The sequence below is a fragment of the Aspergillus eucalypticola genome (genome assembly GCF_003184535.1).
Source record: "Aspergillus eucalypticola CBS 122712 chromosome Unknown BO83scaffold_7, whole genome shotgun sequence".
In the NCBI taxonomy this organism is placed as follows: Eukaryota; Fungi; Ascomycota; class Eurotiomycetes; order Eurotiales; family Aspergillaceae; genus Aspergillus; species Aspergillus eucalypticola.
Genome location: NW_020290281.1, coordinates 1053927 through 1070071, shown reverse-complemented (window position 1 = coordinate 1070071; position 16145 = coordinate 1053927). Strand labels below are relative to the sequence as shown.

Sequence of the window (16145 nt, the reverse complement as noted above, 5' to 3'; positions counted from 1 at the left end):
GAGTAGAGTATTAGAACGATTGCTGGGCAGTGGTAGAGAAGATAGTATTGAAGAATAGAAGAAGTTATCCAGGTTCCAGTAATCATGTCACTGTCCCGTAACATACTGGAATAGTAGTAGTAGTAGTAGTAGTAGTAGTAGTAGTAGTAGTAGTAGTAGTAGTAGTAGTAGTAGTAGTACCTCTACCCGAGGGGGATGTGTACCTGGCTGCCACTCAACTCCGTCACTTCCCTTTCTGGTGTACATTCATCAGCACAGCAGCACTATCTTCTTGGATATTTTTCTAAATAGTTTTCCCCTTTCAAGCCTAGCCAGATCATGCATGTTGTCCTCTTCGCTTGCCATCTGATCTGGTCCAGACCAGGGGTTGAACAAGTCAGGCAGACAAGGAACGAACTATAATCGCGGGTCCTGTTCCCCGGCCGGGACAGCAAGAGTCGACAGCTAGCTAGCTGGCGGGAATAATTAGGAAAAAAAAAAAAAAAAAAAAGAAGAGAAGAAAAGAAAAAAAGGTCCACGGTGGCTGGTTGGTTAGGCATTAGGTTCATGAGATATGCAGCATTCTAAATTGACATGCGCAAGCGTCATCCCCAAGATCAATGCTGATCATAATTCAATATAGTACCAGGAAGACGCCAGCAGAGAGAAAAGGTGAGGCTGAAACAGGCAGCCAACTCAGGTTCACACCACCACCACCCACTTGCTTGCCTAGTACTATTAGTAGTAAGTACTGCTAGATAGTAAGTAACTACTATACTACATCCAGCAAGCACCACTGCCACCATCACCAACACCACCGTCAGTCAACCCCCCCTCATCCGAACCTGCACGACCCTCCGGTTCCTGTAACACATCATCGCCAATCATGCCGGTCTGTCCTTCCGGCAACCGCCCAAATGTACCACCCCCTCTTCCCCTCAGCTGCGCAAATACCAAGAAGAAGTAAACAAGAAGAATTTAGAGCACATGAGCCAACCAAAATTCAGTGCGAACCACCCCCCCTGCCGATTCCCAATGAGAAAAAGAAAAAAAAAATACTAAAATGAAAAGAAAAAGGAAATCCCATCATCATTTGCGGTCGTTATCGTCGTTAGAGCCAAGTGGTCGGCTAGCGACCCCTGTCAATGAAAACTGCGCCGGTTGCAAACCGGTCTTTCCCCTCACAACACGATGGCATGACGTGTTGCCGCCGTGTCGCCCTTGACCATCCGTTTTTCCTCCATCGATAGCCTATCATTCTTTATGCGGACCCTCGTCGGTGGAACACCTCATCGAGAAATCGCCGGGGACCCATGAGTTCAATACTCTTCGAGAGGGTTGATCGCATCGGCTGGATGAATTGGGACGGTCTCTTCGTGTGCCATCGGCGGCGAATGCAATCGTCAACAAAAGATATTAGGCCTGTGGCAACAAACACACTGTACACTAGTCAGCCCCAAACTCTAAAAAGGAAGACCTTCGACCCGACACTAAGTAGAGGGGAATTGAATTTACTTACTCGGCGACGTCGGGCATCTTCTCATACACTGACGGGTCACTGATCCACATGGATGATGGTGGAACCCATCCTCCCTTTTTCTCCTCCTCAGCTGCCTCCATCGGGGTCAGGATCTCTGGGACGATATGAGCGACGGTCTTGGACGTGCGTGTGTTAACCAGGTGATAGGAGACTTCGCGCAAGTCTCCATCTTTCCGACACTCGCGTCTCCATTGGTACCGGGTCGACCAGTACTCAAATTCATATCGTTTGGAAAGACCTGCACCTCGGCGCCTCAGCTCTACGTGAGCATAATTTGAAAATTCCAGTAAAGTGCTATCGGTTAGCACAAAATGGCGATCCCCGCCACCTCTGTGTTCTGAATGCTTGTCCTCAAAATATTCTTCATCATCTTCCGCCGACCTATAGCCCGAGTCCTGGCGCTTATGCTCGTGGCTAGGCAGTGATCCGTGGCCACTTGAACCCGGCCGCAAGCTAGCCAGCACACTACCCCACGACCGTCGAAACACCGGATGCCTGTCCGAGCTCGATGCGACAGGCCGTCGTTCTGAGTGGCACACTTCCCGCCCAGAGTCTCGACAGTAGCGTCGGAAAGAGCACTTTCGCGTAAACAGGTCATACATGCGAAGATGGAACAAAGTTACATCTTGCTGATATCCACCTCTTTGCGGCACCATCGTGTCGACGCGGAGGTTCATGTTTCCATCAAGTGTCGCATCGTCGTGTCGAATCAGGAGTCGTCGAGAGGAAGGGAATAGCTGCCCAAAAGTCGACGGGTCGGAAGGGACAACATCTGTTGAGAATACGTCCAGCTGACGGTCGATTACTTCGTAGCGCGGGGTCTCTGGGGGATCATCTTCCGACGGGATGGTAGAGGCGTAGGTCGACACCGAGGCTTTAGGATCTTCTTCATCGTAAATGTCCATGTCTATACCTCCTCTGTGAAGGGGAGTGGGTCGATCGCTGTAGATCGTAGGGGCCGTGCTTTTCGAGCGTTCCGAGACATCACTGTTAGTGGAACTGGAACTGCCACCAGTCCTCGAACCATTCCGGTAAGACGATGCACCATGGGATCCCATGACGGCGCTAATGTGATAGGGAGCCGTCGGATAGGTTGTGAAGCGATAATAACCAAGCAGGCGTGCAAGGATGTTGGCGTATAGTTTGGGTATCCTTCTGGCCGGTCGAAGAGTGACAAGAGACTGTTTCGATACCCGAGCCGATCCGACAGTAGCACTTTAATCCTAATCCAGGCAAGCTTAAGGGATATGTTGCATATAGGGGGTGGGAAAGGAGAAATTCAAAGAGTGTGGTAGCGAGTTAAGCACACAGGATGAGGTAGGGATAAATATGTTGTATTTCAATCATAGCCTGATCTCGTGGTCCAAACAACTTTCTTCCGTACAAGAAGCAGCCCCAGCCGTCTCAGACACCGTACGTGAGGAGACTTGGGGAAAAGCAGTGCACAATGATGCAAAATTCATCCAAGAGCAGGATAATTTTGGGTCAGATGAAGAGGAGGGAGGGGTGTTTCGGCGGCAGGGACAGGCGAGATTGAACGGATAGAGAGAGGGTGAGAGAGGGATTGGAGGGGAGGGAATTGGCGTAAGAATAAACACGGGTGTAGAATAATAATGGGAACAGTAATCGTGAATCGGGACAAAGAGCGGGCAGGAATCCGAGGTCAAGATCAGGCTGTGAACTGAACTCAGCCCTGGAACAATCCGAGAGGGGTGAGAAAGCGAATGAATGGAGGGAATGTGGAAGGGGGCCGTGAATCATGGCAGATGACGCCAGGCTTTGCAGCACAAGGGAGGGTTTCAGGGTATGAAGCGACCGAGTTGACACACGGCTTCCTCCCACCTACATACAAGTGAGTGGGAGGGAAAGGAAAATGCGCGTGGCGCAGAAAGTCCGTCGCAACGGAAGATAGAAGAGAGCCAAAGGGCAAAAAGCACGGAATGGAGGATGGGAAATGAACGCCTGGCGAGGGCAGCCACGTCGGCCAGCGGAGAACCAACCAGCCAACTGATGGATTGACTGACTTGGCCATCTCTCACTGCTCTCTCTCCCTCTCACATTCCTGTTGGTTGACCCAGTTGCTTTCTTTTTTTTTTTTCATTTTGACCTTTTTTGGTCATCGGAATTTGTTCCTTTTAGGAGAAAAGAAAAGAAATAAATAGAAAGGAAAAAAAAAAGAAAAAGAAAAAAAAAAAAAAAGGGACGAAGCATTAAACTTTATCTACAGCACAAAGTTTCAGATTGTGCTTTACTCTTCCTCACCCACACTAATAGTGCGGGTGATGCTGTACTGGTGATGCTGGCAATATCCTCGTTGTCCTCGGAATCAGCAGATCCAGCCGGTACTCAATCTTCCAAAGGCAAGACTGACTGACTGACTAACTGACTGACTGATCAGCAAGGATTCTGCCTACAGCCTTGACTCAACTGCCCTTGAGACCTTGGCTGACGGTAGTGCTACTGATACTACTACTACCACCAAGTGACCCCAACTGCAAAGACAGTCCATGCGCATCTACAGAGCCCCAAGCATCATTGTTATGTCTCAGACTATGGCTGCTACATCATCAGCCTAATTGGGATGACTCGTGCCTTATTCCGACCGCTACGACCACGAGGTTCTAGAATCGCCCAGACAAGGTTTATACTGCTTATCTTGAGTTACCTTTCCCTTGCAAAGGCATCTCTCGGCAGGTCCTTTCCTTTTTCTCCTGTGCGTCCAGGATATTCTCCGAGACTCCCAAATGCGGACATTTCCTGACTGGTGCCGTAGCCCAAGACAGTTAAAGCCTGTTTATATGTGAATTCTACCGTATAGCTAAGGTTGCAGCAAGAAGGTCGACGGAAGACACGATCCGGCGCAGACTGGGCGTTGTCCCTGCAGGGAATCGGCGACGTACTTGGTGCTTCGCCCGCGGTGTCGAGTGGGAAATGTTCATTGCTGTCCGAACGCTGGATGGAGAATTGCCGACAACCTATCAACAAACAATTCGTCTGCTTAGCTTTTCTTTTTCTTGTAGTGTGAAAGTAGTACTTTGTCACCGGAGACAAGGAGGTAAATAGTAAACGAGAAACCAGGGAAATACCAATGGTCAAGTGCACAACATCTATCAGATCGATGCCTGACTATACAGTACTTAGTGACCCAACGGTGGGAAACAGTACCATGGAACCGACTGGGGTCGCCTCCTCGGATCGGACCGAATGAATAATCGCCCATGCTCACTCTGTCTTCTCCCTTCAGGCATTTCGATCAATCTCGCCACATAGTCAGCAAAATTGAGGGTAACTAAAGGTGGTGCGACACAGATATACCGATCACCGGGGAATTACATGTGAGAAGAGGCGACTTTTGGAGGCGAAGACGTGGGGAGATGGATTCCGGGCTTTGGGGGGCTTCTGTGTTGTCTTTTTCCCACCCAAAAACTCAAACGCGAACCCTATTCCGGTTTCTCTCCCTGACGACCCCCACAACGATGGGGCTTCCAAGTGGGGCGCGGTCAGTGCCCTTGCCTCGCTTGTCTATGGATGCCTCTATTTCCTCTCTTCTCGCTCTCCTTTCTCCATCGCAAAATCGGAGATGATTTGACATTCCACAGTCGCTTAAATGGACACCTGAAACTATGATCATCTTTCTTCCTTTTCTCGCCAATCAATTCATTGTGCGCACGGGAGATATTGACACCAAGGCATCAGTGCAGTCAGTCAGTCTACTACTAAATTAAGCATCCATCCAATACTTCCTAATCAGGTAAGTGAACAGCAATTCACATTACTACTACTCCGTAGTAGCAGATAGATGATACCCAGTCCCTTGCACCATACATGCACCCGAGGTCTGAAGTGATCTGCTGTTGCAGAACCAACACAAGAGATACTGTCGTTGCATAATACGTCACACCCATTGTTGTGTTCAATCGATCCCGTACCCTTTCCCTACGCAATATCCACGCTGTCAACAGCAACCGTACCCTACTCTTCTTTTCTCAATGACAGCCTGCTGCATAGCAGCATCATTTAGACCATCTAGACCCGGAACCACCGGACCGACCTAAAACCGGTATCGCAGATCAACATGTAAGCTGACGGCTGACGGTGGTACAGGATTCCAACAATGCCACTGGCACTGACACTGACTTTTGCAATTGGCTTTCTGCCTTGGTCAATCTCATCAATCCATTGAATCACCACAGGTATGTCAAAGGCGGGAAAGATGGAGAAGGAGGAGGGGCTATCTGCTTAGTACTATTGACTTGGCTGGTACATACCAATACGTCACAGTCACACCCGGAGACATCATCAACATAACAACATGTCTGCCTGATGAGAATCTACTGGCTGCTATCTACTTCAGTAGTCGTACTAACGATTGACATCCTTTTTAATAGCATACGTGCCATTGTCTACTATTTCATAATTTTCCATGCCCTTTTCTAATGAATTTAACCTGCATCATGAAACAGATAAGATATGTAAACACGTATACTATCAAACTTCAGGCACATTAGTATCTATCTATCACTATGAACTATGCATACCACATAATAGGAACTTGTTGAAAAAAAGGGTTGAGAGTCTCCATCAATGCCCAAGGCTAACTGGTGTCATCATCAGTCCCGTTGAAACTGGAATTGAATTGAGTCTACAGATTTATATACAATTAGATACTATACTACCAGAACCCAACCTCGTTGTGATAGATACGTCCCGCTAATTGACTACGCTTGTATTATCCTTAGCAACGAGAGACTACTAGCTCTAGTAGTAACTTAGCATATTAGTTGCTCACTGCAGCCCCCATAGTACTGGAATATACCTTAATTGCCTTATTACATACTGATATCGATATGGTGACGGTATGGCCAGTGAGTTGAAAACGAAAGGATAATCTTTACTTCACCACATTGCCAATGAAGGAAAACTTCACCTTCACAACTTGAGTATTTCGTACCTCGCTATCTCAGGTCCACTAAGGGTTCATCCAATACTAGATCCAGATCCATATGGTAAGTGAACGACGCATCAAGCATATGCTGGTAGGTGGGGATTCCACCCATATATCTTGCAAAATTACTGCAAAATTCCGATATACGTGCCCATATCCAGTTCTCCCTGGACGATTCGAGACAGAATTGGAGAATCGGGAGGGGCTACGATTCTGTAGGTAGGTGAGGGCATAGGAGAGATTGATCATAGATAAGAGATCTTCTATTTTACAGTGGATAGAATAATGTGTGAAGATGATCGCGTCATGAAGATACTTACTCTACAAATCCATGCGGGTCGTCACCTTCCCTATGTGCCCAAATCAATTGTAGGTCTTGGTCTATCCTACCTTATATACAGGATCTATATCCCCGCAGGCAGTAAGTAGACATCCCACCGACGCCAATATTACAAGAGATAACTATTAAAATCAGTCCCGAAACATATCCTTGAATCAAAACGCATAGAAGCTCTGAATAAACTGCAAAGTTGTGAAAGTTGACTTGAATTGGTCAGAAGTCAACGGCTCACACCTGCGTCCAGAGCGGTTGAGGCAGTTCATCGCCTGGCTGAATCATCGCTTCCTGACGGCAAGCCTTCGACCCTGCCGGTGGGGATACGGGCCCTGTTCGGCTGCCTGGAGCTGGCGGATAGAAGCCAACGTAAGCCTCGCGGCGGGCAGGTTCACCGACGGTGACAGACCAAGTGTGCAAGCCGTAATATGACGCGATGGAATGGACGAGCCAGCGACTGAAGGTGAGAACATACGATAAGTATGGATCGACGTTACAACTGGGTGATTCTACACTTACCCGAATCCAGCTGCCCGGTCGTCGACCAGGCTCTCAAACACCATCTTCTGCCCATCATGCTCATGATGAGCACTCATTGCCTCGCGCATCTTTTGCAGTCGTGCTCTTCTCTGTGGCGAGTCATGCATCAGGCCGTTTCGACCAACAAACACGATCTCGTCTTCAGATTCACTGTCGGATGACTGTGGAGCATCTGCCAGACCCTCCTGCTTCAGTAAACCTTGCTTCTCGTTCCATCGCTGGATGAATTGTCTGATGTCTTCTTCAATATCCTGAAGTATACCACGTGCCGCACGTGCATGCTTTAGTCTCTGTCGCAGCTCCTTAGGGACACGATGCTTCTCAGTCCGGGTCTCCACCTGCTGGGATGACCTATGGTCCAGATGCGCATAGTGGTTGTCCCAGAGAGGTGCAAGGTAGTAAGGCATAGGGTCGTGACGAGTGTGGGTGGCCTGGATATCCCAATCCTTGGAGGAAGGTGGCTCAGCCCATGGATTGTTCAGAAGACGGTCTTTGCAAGAAGCACATCCTGTCAGCATCTATCGAGTGCAAAGACAAAGGCATGCCCGGCCTAGGAGAAGCGCGGAAGCCCAGCCAGTGGCGTGATTCCGATATATCAAGACATACCATTCTCCCAACGCTGTCTGCGACGACTACCATCCTTTCCCTTCAACAAGGCTTCGCGCCTCTTGAGGCTATCACGGCGAAGCGGCTCGCGGCGCCGGAAGTTCACCGACGCCACCTGGGTCTCCTTGGTTGGCTGGGCTAGGACCTTGACCTTAGGCGCGGAAGGGCTTCCCACTGTCGGTACCGGGTCATCTAGGGGAATTGATAGCGAGACTGTGGTGCCGCGCACGCTTGCGCGCGTAGGAGTGGACTGGGAAAAGACCACATTCGAATCGGTGATCGGTACTGACTCCGAGAGAGCCAGACTCTCCAAAGATGCAGCTGCCTGTTCAGTCCAAGCGGAGATGGCGCGAGCCTGCTGTGGCGAGAGAGATCCTCTCGGATTCGTTTCAGATGGGAAATTCGGATGAATGGCCATGGTGAGAGCGCAGCGCGGTTCGGACGGGTGTCGATAACGGATAGGCCTATGGAACAGGAGCAGCGGGATGGACGGGGGCGGTTAAGCACAGAAAGCGTGTCGCAGCCTGAGGCGAGGGTATCAAGTAGTACTCCAGGAAAAGACCACTAAGGCAGTGACTTCTGGAGAAGACCGACAAGAATCGGGGGAGGCGGGCGGGGGGACGAAGGGAAGCCCTGCTCTCAGATAAGAGGAGATAACCGCCGCCTGCAGTCCGGTCGCGTTCGGCGGTCGAGCCCAGTCGGTACAATACGGTAAGCCGCTGAGAATTCCGGCCTCGGATCCACCAGTTGACTCCTACTGGGGCACGAGAATCTTCAATGGCTGGTCATTGGATGCTTTTGACGTTTACCCTAGCCCTACCTGCCTGAATGGGATCTGAGACAGGAACCTTCTGTGAGTCATCGTGACTGCTAGTGGCGCCCTGATTCGCGAGCCGTGTGCTTCACGCGACAGGCGTCTATCCGCATCACCCGCGGCGGTGATGTAACAACCCTTGAACCTTGGAAACGGGATCCTCGAATTGTCATCCTTATCATTCAAGATATCCCTCACCTAGACCCTGTGTATACATTTTATGACAAGGCGATGTGGAGCGCCTCAGTAAATTGCTCTCCAAAGCAGCAACGTGCGAAAGACCCGAATAATACACCCGTATAAAGGCTCTCGGACACGCGCCCCTCATTAGACTCTCAGCCCTTTCGGTGAAAAATATATCTGTTCCTTTGGCAACCTTTGTTACTTTCGATCAGATCGAATATTGAGCAGGAATGTGTAGCCCCAGATAACAGTGAACCTACCAACGTAGTGTATATTCCTAAGAAGTCAAAGTCACCAATAATGGTTATCAATGGTTATCAATGCTTGTTAAATAGAGGGCCTCCCATCAGAAGAAGATTGATGCCTCAGGTACCTACCCCACGATTCGCGGCAGCCAGCAATGATCCGGGCTCAGGCACACGGACTTGTGACGGTCGCACAACGGGACCTACATTAGCATGGCATGCTACAAGGCGCGGCTTATGCGACAAGAGCAGTGTCTGCCTTGACATTGTCTCAGTAGAGATGCTATGCCCTTATTCACCCTGGTTTTCATAGGTAGGTGCAATAGAGTATAGGAGCAAATGCTTCCAGGCTGGCTGGTAAACGGACCCGCTGCCAGGGGCGGCTAGTCTGCCTTGATTTCGGTCCAGGAACCATTTAAGAGTCAACGGCTACAAATCAAGTCGGACCACCTATCAATAGTGCGGGATAGCAGAGAGTCGGATCGGGGTCTCACAGGCATCCTTGGCGGTCGAGGAGTGATGAGTTGTGCGACCAGCGCGTGTTCCTTATTTAAGCCGCGCGCGCACCTCTGACGCAACGGTCTCAAAGGGGGGTTCTCAGCTCTTAGGCTGCATGTTCGGCTGCATCCAATTCGACCTCTCCGTGTCTGTCTAGCATCATCCCGAATCTTTTGTCGGAGCAGTCCTCCGGTCAAGTTAATATTGCAAAGCAGTCCTCCTCTTCTGCCCAGCTCAGTCCTCGGCCTTCTGTGACCCTTGGAGCCTTATCAATTGCCGAAAGGTATTCGGGCGGGTCAGCAGCCTTGGACAGCTCATTAGCAGTGCAGAGGTTCATCCGCAGCAACTGTACTATTTGATTTCCTATCAACATTATTGATCATCATCTTATATTCTTATCTTCTCTCTCCATCAATCTATTGAGCTGGTAGCTTATCGTAGACAGCATGAAGCTCTCAATAGCTCTTGCACTCGGTGCAACGGCTTCGACGGGGGTGTTGGCTGCCGTGGTACCGCAGCAAGAGCCGCTGATAACCCCTCAAGATCCCCCAACTCATCACCATCAGGAGAAGTTCTTAATCGAGCTGGCTCCCTATCAGACAAGATGGGTTACTGAGGAAGAGAAGTGGGACCTGAAACTGGTATAGCAACATTCCCCGTTTCGTTATTGTCACGATAGCACATCTTACTAATATCTCGTTGGATGCTCCTTAGGATGGCGTTAACTTCATCGATATTACTGAAGAGCGAAACACCGGGTTTTACCCGACATTGCATGCCGGTAGCTATGTTCACTATCCGTCCACGATGAAGCATGCAGAGAAGGTGGTCCCCCTTCTCCGGGGTCTCTCCAAGGATAACATGGAGCAAAACCTCAACAAGTTCACCTCCTTTCACACTCGCTACTATAGGTCGTCCACTGGTATCGAGTCTGCCAAGTGGCTATATAGTAGGGTTTTCGATGTCATTGAGCAGTCAGGTGCAGCAAAGTATGGCGCGACTGTGGAGCAGTTTGCTCATTCATGGGGCCAATTCAGTATCATTGCTCGCATCCCAGGCCAGACCAACAAAACTGTCGTCCTGGGTGCCCATCAGGACAGCATCAACTTGTTTCTCCCCTCTATCCTAGCTGCACCTGGTGCCGATGATGACGGAAGTGGAACTGTGACTATCCTCGAAGCTTTGCGTGGTCTGCTGCAGTCAGACGCCATTGTTCGGGGCAACGCTTCCAACACTATCGAATTCCACTGGTACTCGGCAGAGGAAGGTGGCATGCTTGGTTCGCAGGCCATCTTCTCTCAATACAAGAGGGATAAGCGAGATATCAAGGCGATGCTTCAACAGGATATGACCGGCTATACTCAGGGAGCTCTGGACGCCGGTCGTCAAGAAGCCATCGGGATTATGGTCGACTACGTTGATGAGGGACTGACACAATTCCTCAAAGATGTCACTACTGAGGTAGATTCTGTCCCGCTTCTCTTCTGTTGAAGACATATGACTAACGATTTCTGTCAAAGTATTGTGGTATCGGCTACATCGAAACCAGATGTGGCTACGCCTGCTCGGACCACACATCCGCAAGCAAATATGGCTATCCCGCAGCTATGGCGACGGAGTCCGAAATGGAGAACAGCAACAAGAGGATCCACACGACTGATGACAGCATCCGGTATCTAAGCTTCGATCATATGCTGGAGCATGCGAGGTTGACCCTTGGCTTCGCTTACGAGCTGGCTTTTGCTCCATTCTAATGTCCTTCATGATTTTGCGTTATACGGAACCAAGCAGATAATTATGGCTAAGTAGTGAGGCTCATATGTTCAGGTTCCTGATGTCGGATTTAATTGTGGCATTGAATGAGGCTACAGAGCAAACCAATTCACCATTCTGTAATGGAATAGATGTCTGAAGTCAAGTGTCTGCAAGTGACCCTGCCTATATATTACAGATCAATTGGATTGGTTTTGTGGATGCGAAAACAAGCCTGCGACTGGGCTTTCTATTATTAACATCCTACTTCGTACCAGCAATAGACTCATACATTCACTCCGAACAAACGAAATACCGGTGACTCTTAATGGGTGGCGTGATGATAGTCTGCAGAATGGCCCGATAAGATAAACGAAGGAGATCCGACCATACTCGATTAAGTCACACTAGCCTGAAACAGAAAGACGGTCACTCCGCCCGGGGCGATCACTTCCACTGGCTTCATGTTCGAGTCATTCCTGCTTTTGTTTCCTCCTTGTTACCACTACTTTTGCCCCTTCAGAACAGATCCTGACACGAGGAATTTCGCTCTTTAGACCATCTAATTTTTACATACAAATGCTTTGACTGAATTGGCAAAACTTCGCCGGTCGCTCCTATCTATCGCCTACGTCACCAGCGGTGCCCCTCCAAGGAAGACCCCACCATCAGACCTTGGATCCGATAATAGTCGGTGTGTGATCTCGGAAGACGTTGCAACATCTTCTCTGAGCCTCCGAGTATCGTTGATTTCGAGACGACTGAAAAGAACGCTTAATTGAGGCGAACTGCATCCCAGAGATCTCAGCGTAAAGGATCCTGGCTAGATAACCATTTGAAAACTCAAAATCTTATCGAGTGGTACGGTACATACGGCTACCATGGGATCCACCAACCCCTACGCAAAGGAACTTCAGATCGCCTGTCTCACAGTCCAGAGAGCCACGCTCCTGACGAAAAAGCTATTGGAAGCTGTGGACAAGGGGTCTTTCGACAAGAATGACGCCACCCCAGTGACAATTGCTGATTTTGCTGCACAGGCATTGATCATCGCTGCCATTCACCGTGCATTCCCCGACGATGAGTTTGTCGGCGAAGAGAGCTCAGAGGCTCTTCGATCCGATCCTGCTCTCCTTGACAGGACTTGGGAGCTGGTCTCCTCTACGCGCCTGTCAGACGAGGAAAGCGATGCGCTACTCTACGCCCCGAGCAGCAAGGAGGAAATGCTTGATTTGATTGACCTCGGTGCTCAAGGCAACTGTAGCAAGCAGAGCCGTGCCTGGGTTTTGGACCCCGTTGACGGCACAGCAACCTTCATTCAGGGTCAGCAGTACGCTGTTTGTCTGTCACTGGTGGAAAACGGCTACCAGAAGGTTGGCGTTTTGGGCTGTCCGAATATGAACCTGGAGACGGGTCGCCTACATGAAAACATCGTTGACCGAGATGGCTACGGGCATCAAGTATTCGCTGTTGCCGGACAAGGCGCCTTTATTCGGCAAATGGGAACGGGAGCTCTCCTCCCCTCGCGCAAGATCGAGCCAAAGGCGCAGATTACGGAGCCTAAAGATATCGATTTTGTGGATTGCGTGTCAGCAACATCATCCGACAGGAACATGCATGCCCGCCTTGCATCGCATTTAGGCGCACCTTGGCCGGCCTCAACAGATCTCTGGGCCGCGCAGCTGCGATACATCGCCATCGCAGTTGGGGGCTGTAATGTCATGATAAAGATTCCGCGTAACCCTTCTTATCGGTCGAAGATTTGGGATCATTCAGGCGGCATGTTGATTGCCGAAGAACTCGGTTGTACAGTTAGCGATCTGGCGGGTAATCCAGTCGACTGCAGCTTGGGCAGAACCCTGTCTGGTTGTTACGGGATGATCGTTGCACCTTCGTCCATCCACAGCCGGCTCGTGGAGGCAGTGAAACAGATCATGTAAGACAAACGGTTAATCCGGGGTCTGGGTTGGCGGATGAGCTGTCTCAACAGTCCCCGCTTACGGTTTTTGCTTTCCCTTCGGAGCCACTAGTTTATTGCACCACCTAGTGTTTGATGGAAGAGAAAGGCTACGGATTAGTATGCCCTCGCTCTGCAGCTCCCAAGTGGATTGACAGGACGGTTCGTGCATGAGGGCCAGGATTACTTGTTATGCTGCCACAAGACAAACTACACACCCAGCCGTATTTGCGCGGAGATGCATTTGAAAAGGGTACTCTTGCTGCACTTTGCCTGATTACTGGCGGAAGAGACCCTCGGCTGCATGCGCCAACAGGACCGTGCACTGATCGACGACGTGGGGACGGCGATCAATGGCATGAGAGGACCATTAATGACGAGATGGCGATGATGGAAGGAGGGCAGGAGCATGCAGTGACTCTATAATGCGTTTTGTTTGCATGTGTACCACTGTTAGCGTTTTATCACGTCTTTGGATGTTGGATAGAGATCGATACCTTCTAGGATGATGTCATAGATACTAGTCGTCACCTCATTGTGCTGAACCAGGGAAGAGGCCCCCACATACCGTAGTTAGACCAGCTTCAAGCAATGAGCTAAGCAAAGAAGAACATCTGAGAGACGAGTAATACTACCCAACACGACATCCGGAAGCACGGCAGTCCCGTGATGGCTGAGAGACTGGCCAGTGAGAGACGCGAAAGGCTGTCAGGAGATCAGGCAATGCGGGGGAGCTGCCGTCTTCCTTCCAATGACATCCTCCAGTCTCCTTCAACTAAAGTACTTCTTCTGCTTCTGCTTCGTCGCTGCAAGTCCTTCACCTCTGCTGCGCTACGCAATATAACCGGATGTCCATCCCCTCTCCCCCGGTCGGGATCAGAGTTCGCTCTTCTTGATTCTAGGTCTCCTTCGCCCATTACCCTAACCATCCCTACCTCTTAATCCATAGCAGTCGCTATGTCAACCTGTGAGTTCCTCCCCCTTGATTCCTAAGACACTCTCGCCTGCAATACACCGTTGTTCATCAGTCACTGACTGGGAAATGTTCTAGATAATCCATTCGCTAGGCGAGAGTCTCACGGCCGGTTCTCACTTGGAACCTATCGCGTCCTCGTTCCCTTGTCGTGGCTGCTCGTCGTGGTCGTCGGCATCTACTACTCCTCCCATGCCCCCGATGTCAAGCACGGCCATACCATCTGGAAGCAAGCCAACAAGCACATTACTCCGTTTAGCTTGAGCACGGTTATTTCTGGTATTTACTGGTAACTATATCCGTCATTTTTCATACGGCTGCTTCAACAATAGAGCTACCTACAATGCTCTATGTTTACCAACCTATTCTTACGACCTGCTATTTAGGATCATAACGCTCCTGTCTCAAATCGGCTTCGTCTACCATCTTTTCTCCAATGACGCGGTGACGGCCACCGCCGCCGCCAATGTAGGGTCGCACTTCATCCTGAACAATCTGTTCATCTTTGCCTGGATTCTTCTGTGGACTCGCAACCATTTCTGGGGTTCAGAGATTATCCTGATCGCGCACTTCCTGAACCAAAAGACGACCTACTGGCGGCATCGTACACTGCCACCTCTTGCGCATTTTGCCGCCGTCGCAGCGCCCTATGCCTGGACTCTGATCACGCTCTTCTGGAACGGAGCCGTTGCCGTGAACAGCAACAGCCTGCCAGCGAGAATCGTTGCTAATGTGTTCATCTGGGTGCTATTCGCATTGGGTTCCACACACATCCTGTCTACCCAGGATGACATTCTGGGTTACAGTCTGAGTCTCTTGACGCTGGGTATGTATTAATACAAGGTTTTCTGAGAGAAATGCCGTCGCAGCGCTAACACAAATCTGCAGCATTGGCCGTCAAGCAGTTCGGCGTCAAGATCATCTCCCTGCAGTGGATCTTTGCCATTGTTATCTTTGCCGTCTTCTTCGCCGAGTCTCTCTATATCTCCTTGACGAAGTACTCTGGGCGCAACATCTTCTTCCGTAGGGCTGGACAGCCAGCGCCGGTGACCGATCGCGAGAGGGAGCCGTTGCTCAACGACTCGACCCAGCCAGCTCAAACTGCCTAGTTGAGAGTATGAGCCAAACGCCGCTTCTGCGCTTTTCGGGAAGCAGGTGGTTTCGCATACAGAGGATATCGCTGAAACGTGAGTCAGTTGAGTTTAATTTCAGAGTCACTTTTCGGGTCTTAGTGGGGGTTGTCCATCAATAATTGATTGTGCTCGGATAGTGCTGCAACTAATTTACTGCTGTAAGACTGGAGGAGTTATTCTGTTTCATTGAATTACAGAAAGTCGACATATGGACTATAAAATTGTTGATGTATTATGGCGGCGATGACCTTGTGAATTCGATGAACACATTATTTAGTGTGGTTGGGAAATTGATTTGTCTCTACTCTGATCATCGGCATTCTATATTTATTTATCATCATGATCAAGCTACAAGTGAGCCACAGCTAATACCCTGTAAATAGTACATCGTATCCGGGTACGCGAAAGTGGGATGGGCTGGACTGATGTTTACGACCGAGTTCTCCACAGCAGATCGGGTTATATATCGCTGGTAATTGTAAACCTGCCCTAAACATGGACTGTGATCAAAGGATTATATTGCGTCCCAAGACCGTGCAGCGCTCCTTGAACCCGCACGGACCGCAAATCAAAGCCAAGCTCCACGGTTCGATAGTAGAAAATGCAGTTGGCGAGGGGGTGATGGTGGTGGTGCCTGAGGAAGCGG

The 16145-nt window shown here is 49.9% G+C and overlaps 6 protein-coding genes across 6 annotated transcripts; 3 read left to right on the top strand and 3 right to left on the bottom strand.

Moving 5' to 3' along the window:
• Positions 1-1222: 1222 nt before the first annotated feature.
• BO83DRAFT_229516 (uncharacterized protein) lies at positions 1223-2712 on the bottom strand. Its single transcript, XM_025526887.1, has 2 exons — positions 1499-2712; positions 1223-1418 (listed from the first exon to the last, which is right to left on the bottom strand). The coding sequence occupies exons 1-2, from the start codon at positions 2575-2577 to the stop codon at positions 1241-1243; spliced, it is 1257 nt and encodes a 418-aa protein (XP_025390328.1). The 5' UTR covers positions 2578-2712; the 3' UTR covers positions 1223-1240.
• A 423-nt stretch (positions 2713-3135) lies between these two features.
• On the bottom strand, positions 3136-3711 carry BO83DRAFT_229514 (uncharacterized protein). The gene has a single exon (XM_025526886.1). It carries the CDS (start codon positions 3549-3551, stop codon positions 3207-3209), a length of 345 nt encoding a protein of 114 aa, XP_025390327.1. The 5' UTR covers positions 3552-3711; the 3' UTR covers positions 3136-3206.
• Positions 3712-6639: 2928 nt separating this feature from the next.
• On the bottom strand, positions 6640-8604 carry BO83DRAFT_376917 (uncharacterized protein). Its single transcript, XM_025530856.1, has 3 exons — positions 7945-8604; positions 7318-7828; positions 6640-7255 (listed from the first exon to the last, which is right to left on the bottom strand). The coding sequence occupies exons 1-3, from the start codon at positions 8360-8362 to the stop codon at positions 7033-7035; spliced, it is 1152 nt and encodes a 383-aa protein (XP_025390326.1). The 5' UTR covers positions 8363-8604; the 3' UTR covers positions 6640-7032.
• Positions 8605-9815: 1211 nt separating this feature from the next.
• Positions 9816-11878, top strand: lap1 (putative aminopeptidase). The gene is made up of 3 exons (XM_025526883.1): positions 9816-10325; positions 10399-11145; positions 11205-11878. Exons 1-3 carry the CDS (start codon positions 10131-10133, stop codon positions 11436-11438), a joined length of 1176 nt encoding a protein of 391 aa, XP_025390325.1. The 5' UTR covers positions 9816-10130; the 3' UTR covers positions 11439-11878.
• On the top strand, positions 11879-13481 carry BO83DRAFT_229208 (inositol monophosphatase family protein). Its single transcript, XM_025526884.1, has one exon. The coding sequence runs from the start codon at positions 12318-12320 to the stop codon at positions 13374-13376; it is 1059 nt and encodes a 352-aa protein (XP_025390324.1). The 5' UTR covers positions 11879-12317; the 3' UTR covers positions 13377-13481.
• Positions 13482-14197: 716 nt separating this feature from the next.
• BO83DRAFT_376914 (DUF1774 domain-containing protein) lies at positions 14198-15592 on the top strand. The gene is made up of 4 exons (XM_025530855.1): positions 14198-14360; positions 14445-14655; positions 14753-15192; positions 15255-15592. The coding sequence occupies exons 1-4, from the start codon at positions 14351-14353 to the stop codon at positions 15473-15475; spliced, it is 882 nt and encodes a 293-aa protein (XP_025390323.1). The 5' UTR covers positions 14198-14350; the 3' UTR covers positions 15476-15592.
• Positions 15593-16145: the final 553 nt, after the last annotated feature.

What these genes read in the sequence shown, in the direction of transcription:
- BO83DRAFT_229514 (XM_025526886.1), bottom strand. Translation starts at nt 3,551, where the DNA reads ATGGCCAAGTCAGTCAATCCATCAGTTGGCTGGTTGGTTCTCCGCTGG.
- BO83DRAFT_229516 (XM_025526887.1), bottom strand. Translation starts at nt 2,577, where the DNA reads ATGGGATCCCATGGTGCATCGTCTTACCGGAATGGTTCGAGGACTGGT. An exon ending in AAGATGCCCGACGTCGCCGA is followed by an intron (nt 1,419 to 1,498) that starts GTAAGTAAATTC and finishes ACTAGTGTACAG; the next exon opens with TGTGTTTGTTGCCACAGGCC.
- BO83DRAFT_376914 (XM_025530855.1), top strand. An exon ending in GTTATTTCTGGTATTTACTG is followed by an intron (nt 14,656 to 14,752) that starts GTAACTATATCC and finishes CCTGCTATTTAG; the next exon opens with GATCATAACGCTCCTGTCTC. An exon ending in TCTGAGTCTCTTGACGCTGG is followed by an intron (nt 15,193 to 15,254) that starts GTATGTATTAAT and finishes ACAAATCTGCAG; the next exon opens with CATTGGCCGTCAAGCAGTTC.
- BO83DRAFT_376917 (XM_025530856.1), bottom strand. Translation starts at nt 8,362, where the DNA reads ATGGCCATTCATCCGAATTTCCCATCTGAAACGAATCCGAGAGGATCT. An exon ending in CAGACAGCGTTGGGAGAATG is followed by an intron (nt 7,829 to 7,944) that starts GTATGTCTTGAT and finishes CTTCTTGCAAAG; the next exon opens with ACCGTCTTCTGAACAATCCA. An exon ending in GACCGGGCAGCTGGATTCGG is followed by an intron (nt 7,256 to 7,317) that starts GTAAGTGTAGAA and finishes TCTCACCTTCAG; the next exon opens with TCGCTGGCTCGTCCATTCCA.
- lap1 (XM_025526883.1), top strand. Translation starts at nt 10,131, where the DNA reads ATGAAGCTCTCAATAGCTCTTGCACTCGGTGCAACGGCTTCGACGGGG. An exon ending in AGAAGTGGGACCTGAAACTG is followed by an intron (nt 10,326 to 10,398) that starts GTATAGCAACAT and finishes GATGCTCCTTAG; the next exon opens with GATGGCGTTAACTTCATCGA. An exon ending in TCAAAGATGTCACTACTGAG is followed by an intron (nt 11,146 to 11,204) that starts GTAGATTCTGTC and finishes TTTCTGTCAAAG; the next exon opens with TATTGTGGTATCGGCTACAT.
- BO83DRAFT_229208 (XM_025526884.1), top strand. Translation starts at nt 12,318, where the DNA reads ATGGGATCCACCAACCCCTACGCAAAGGAACTTCAGATCGCCTGTCTC.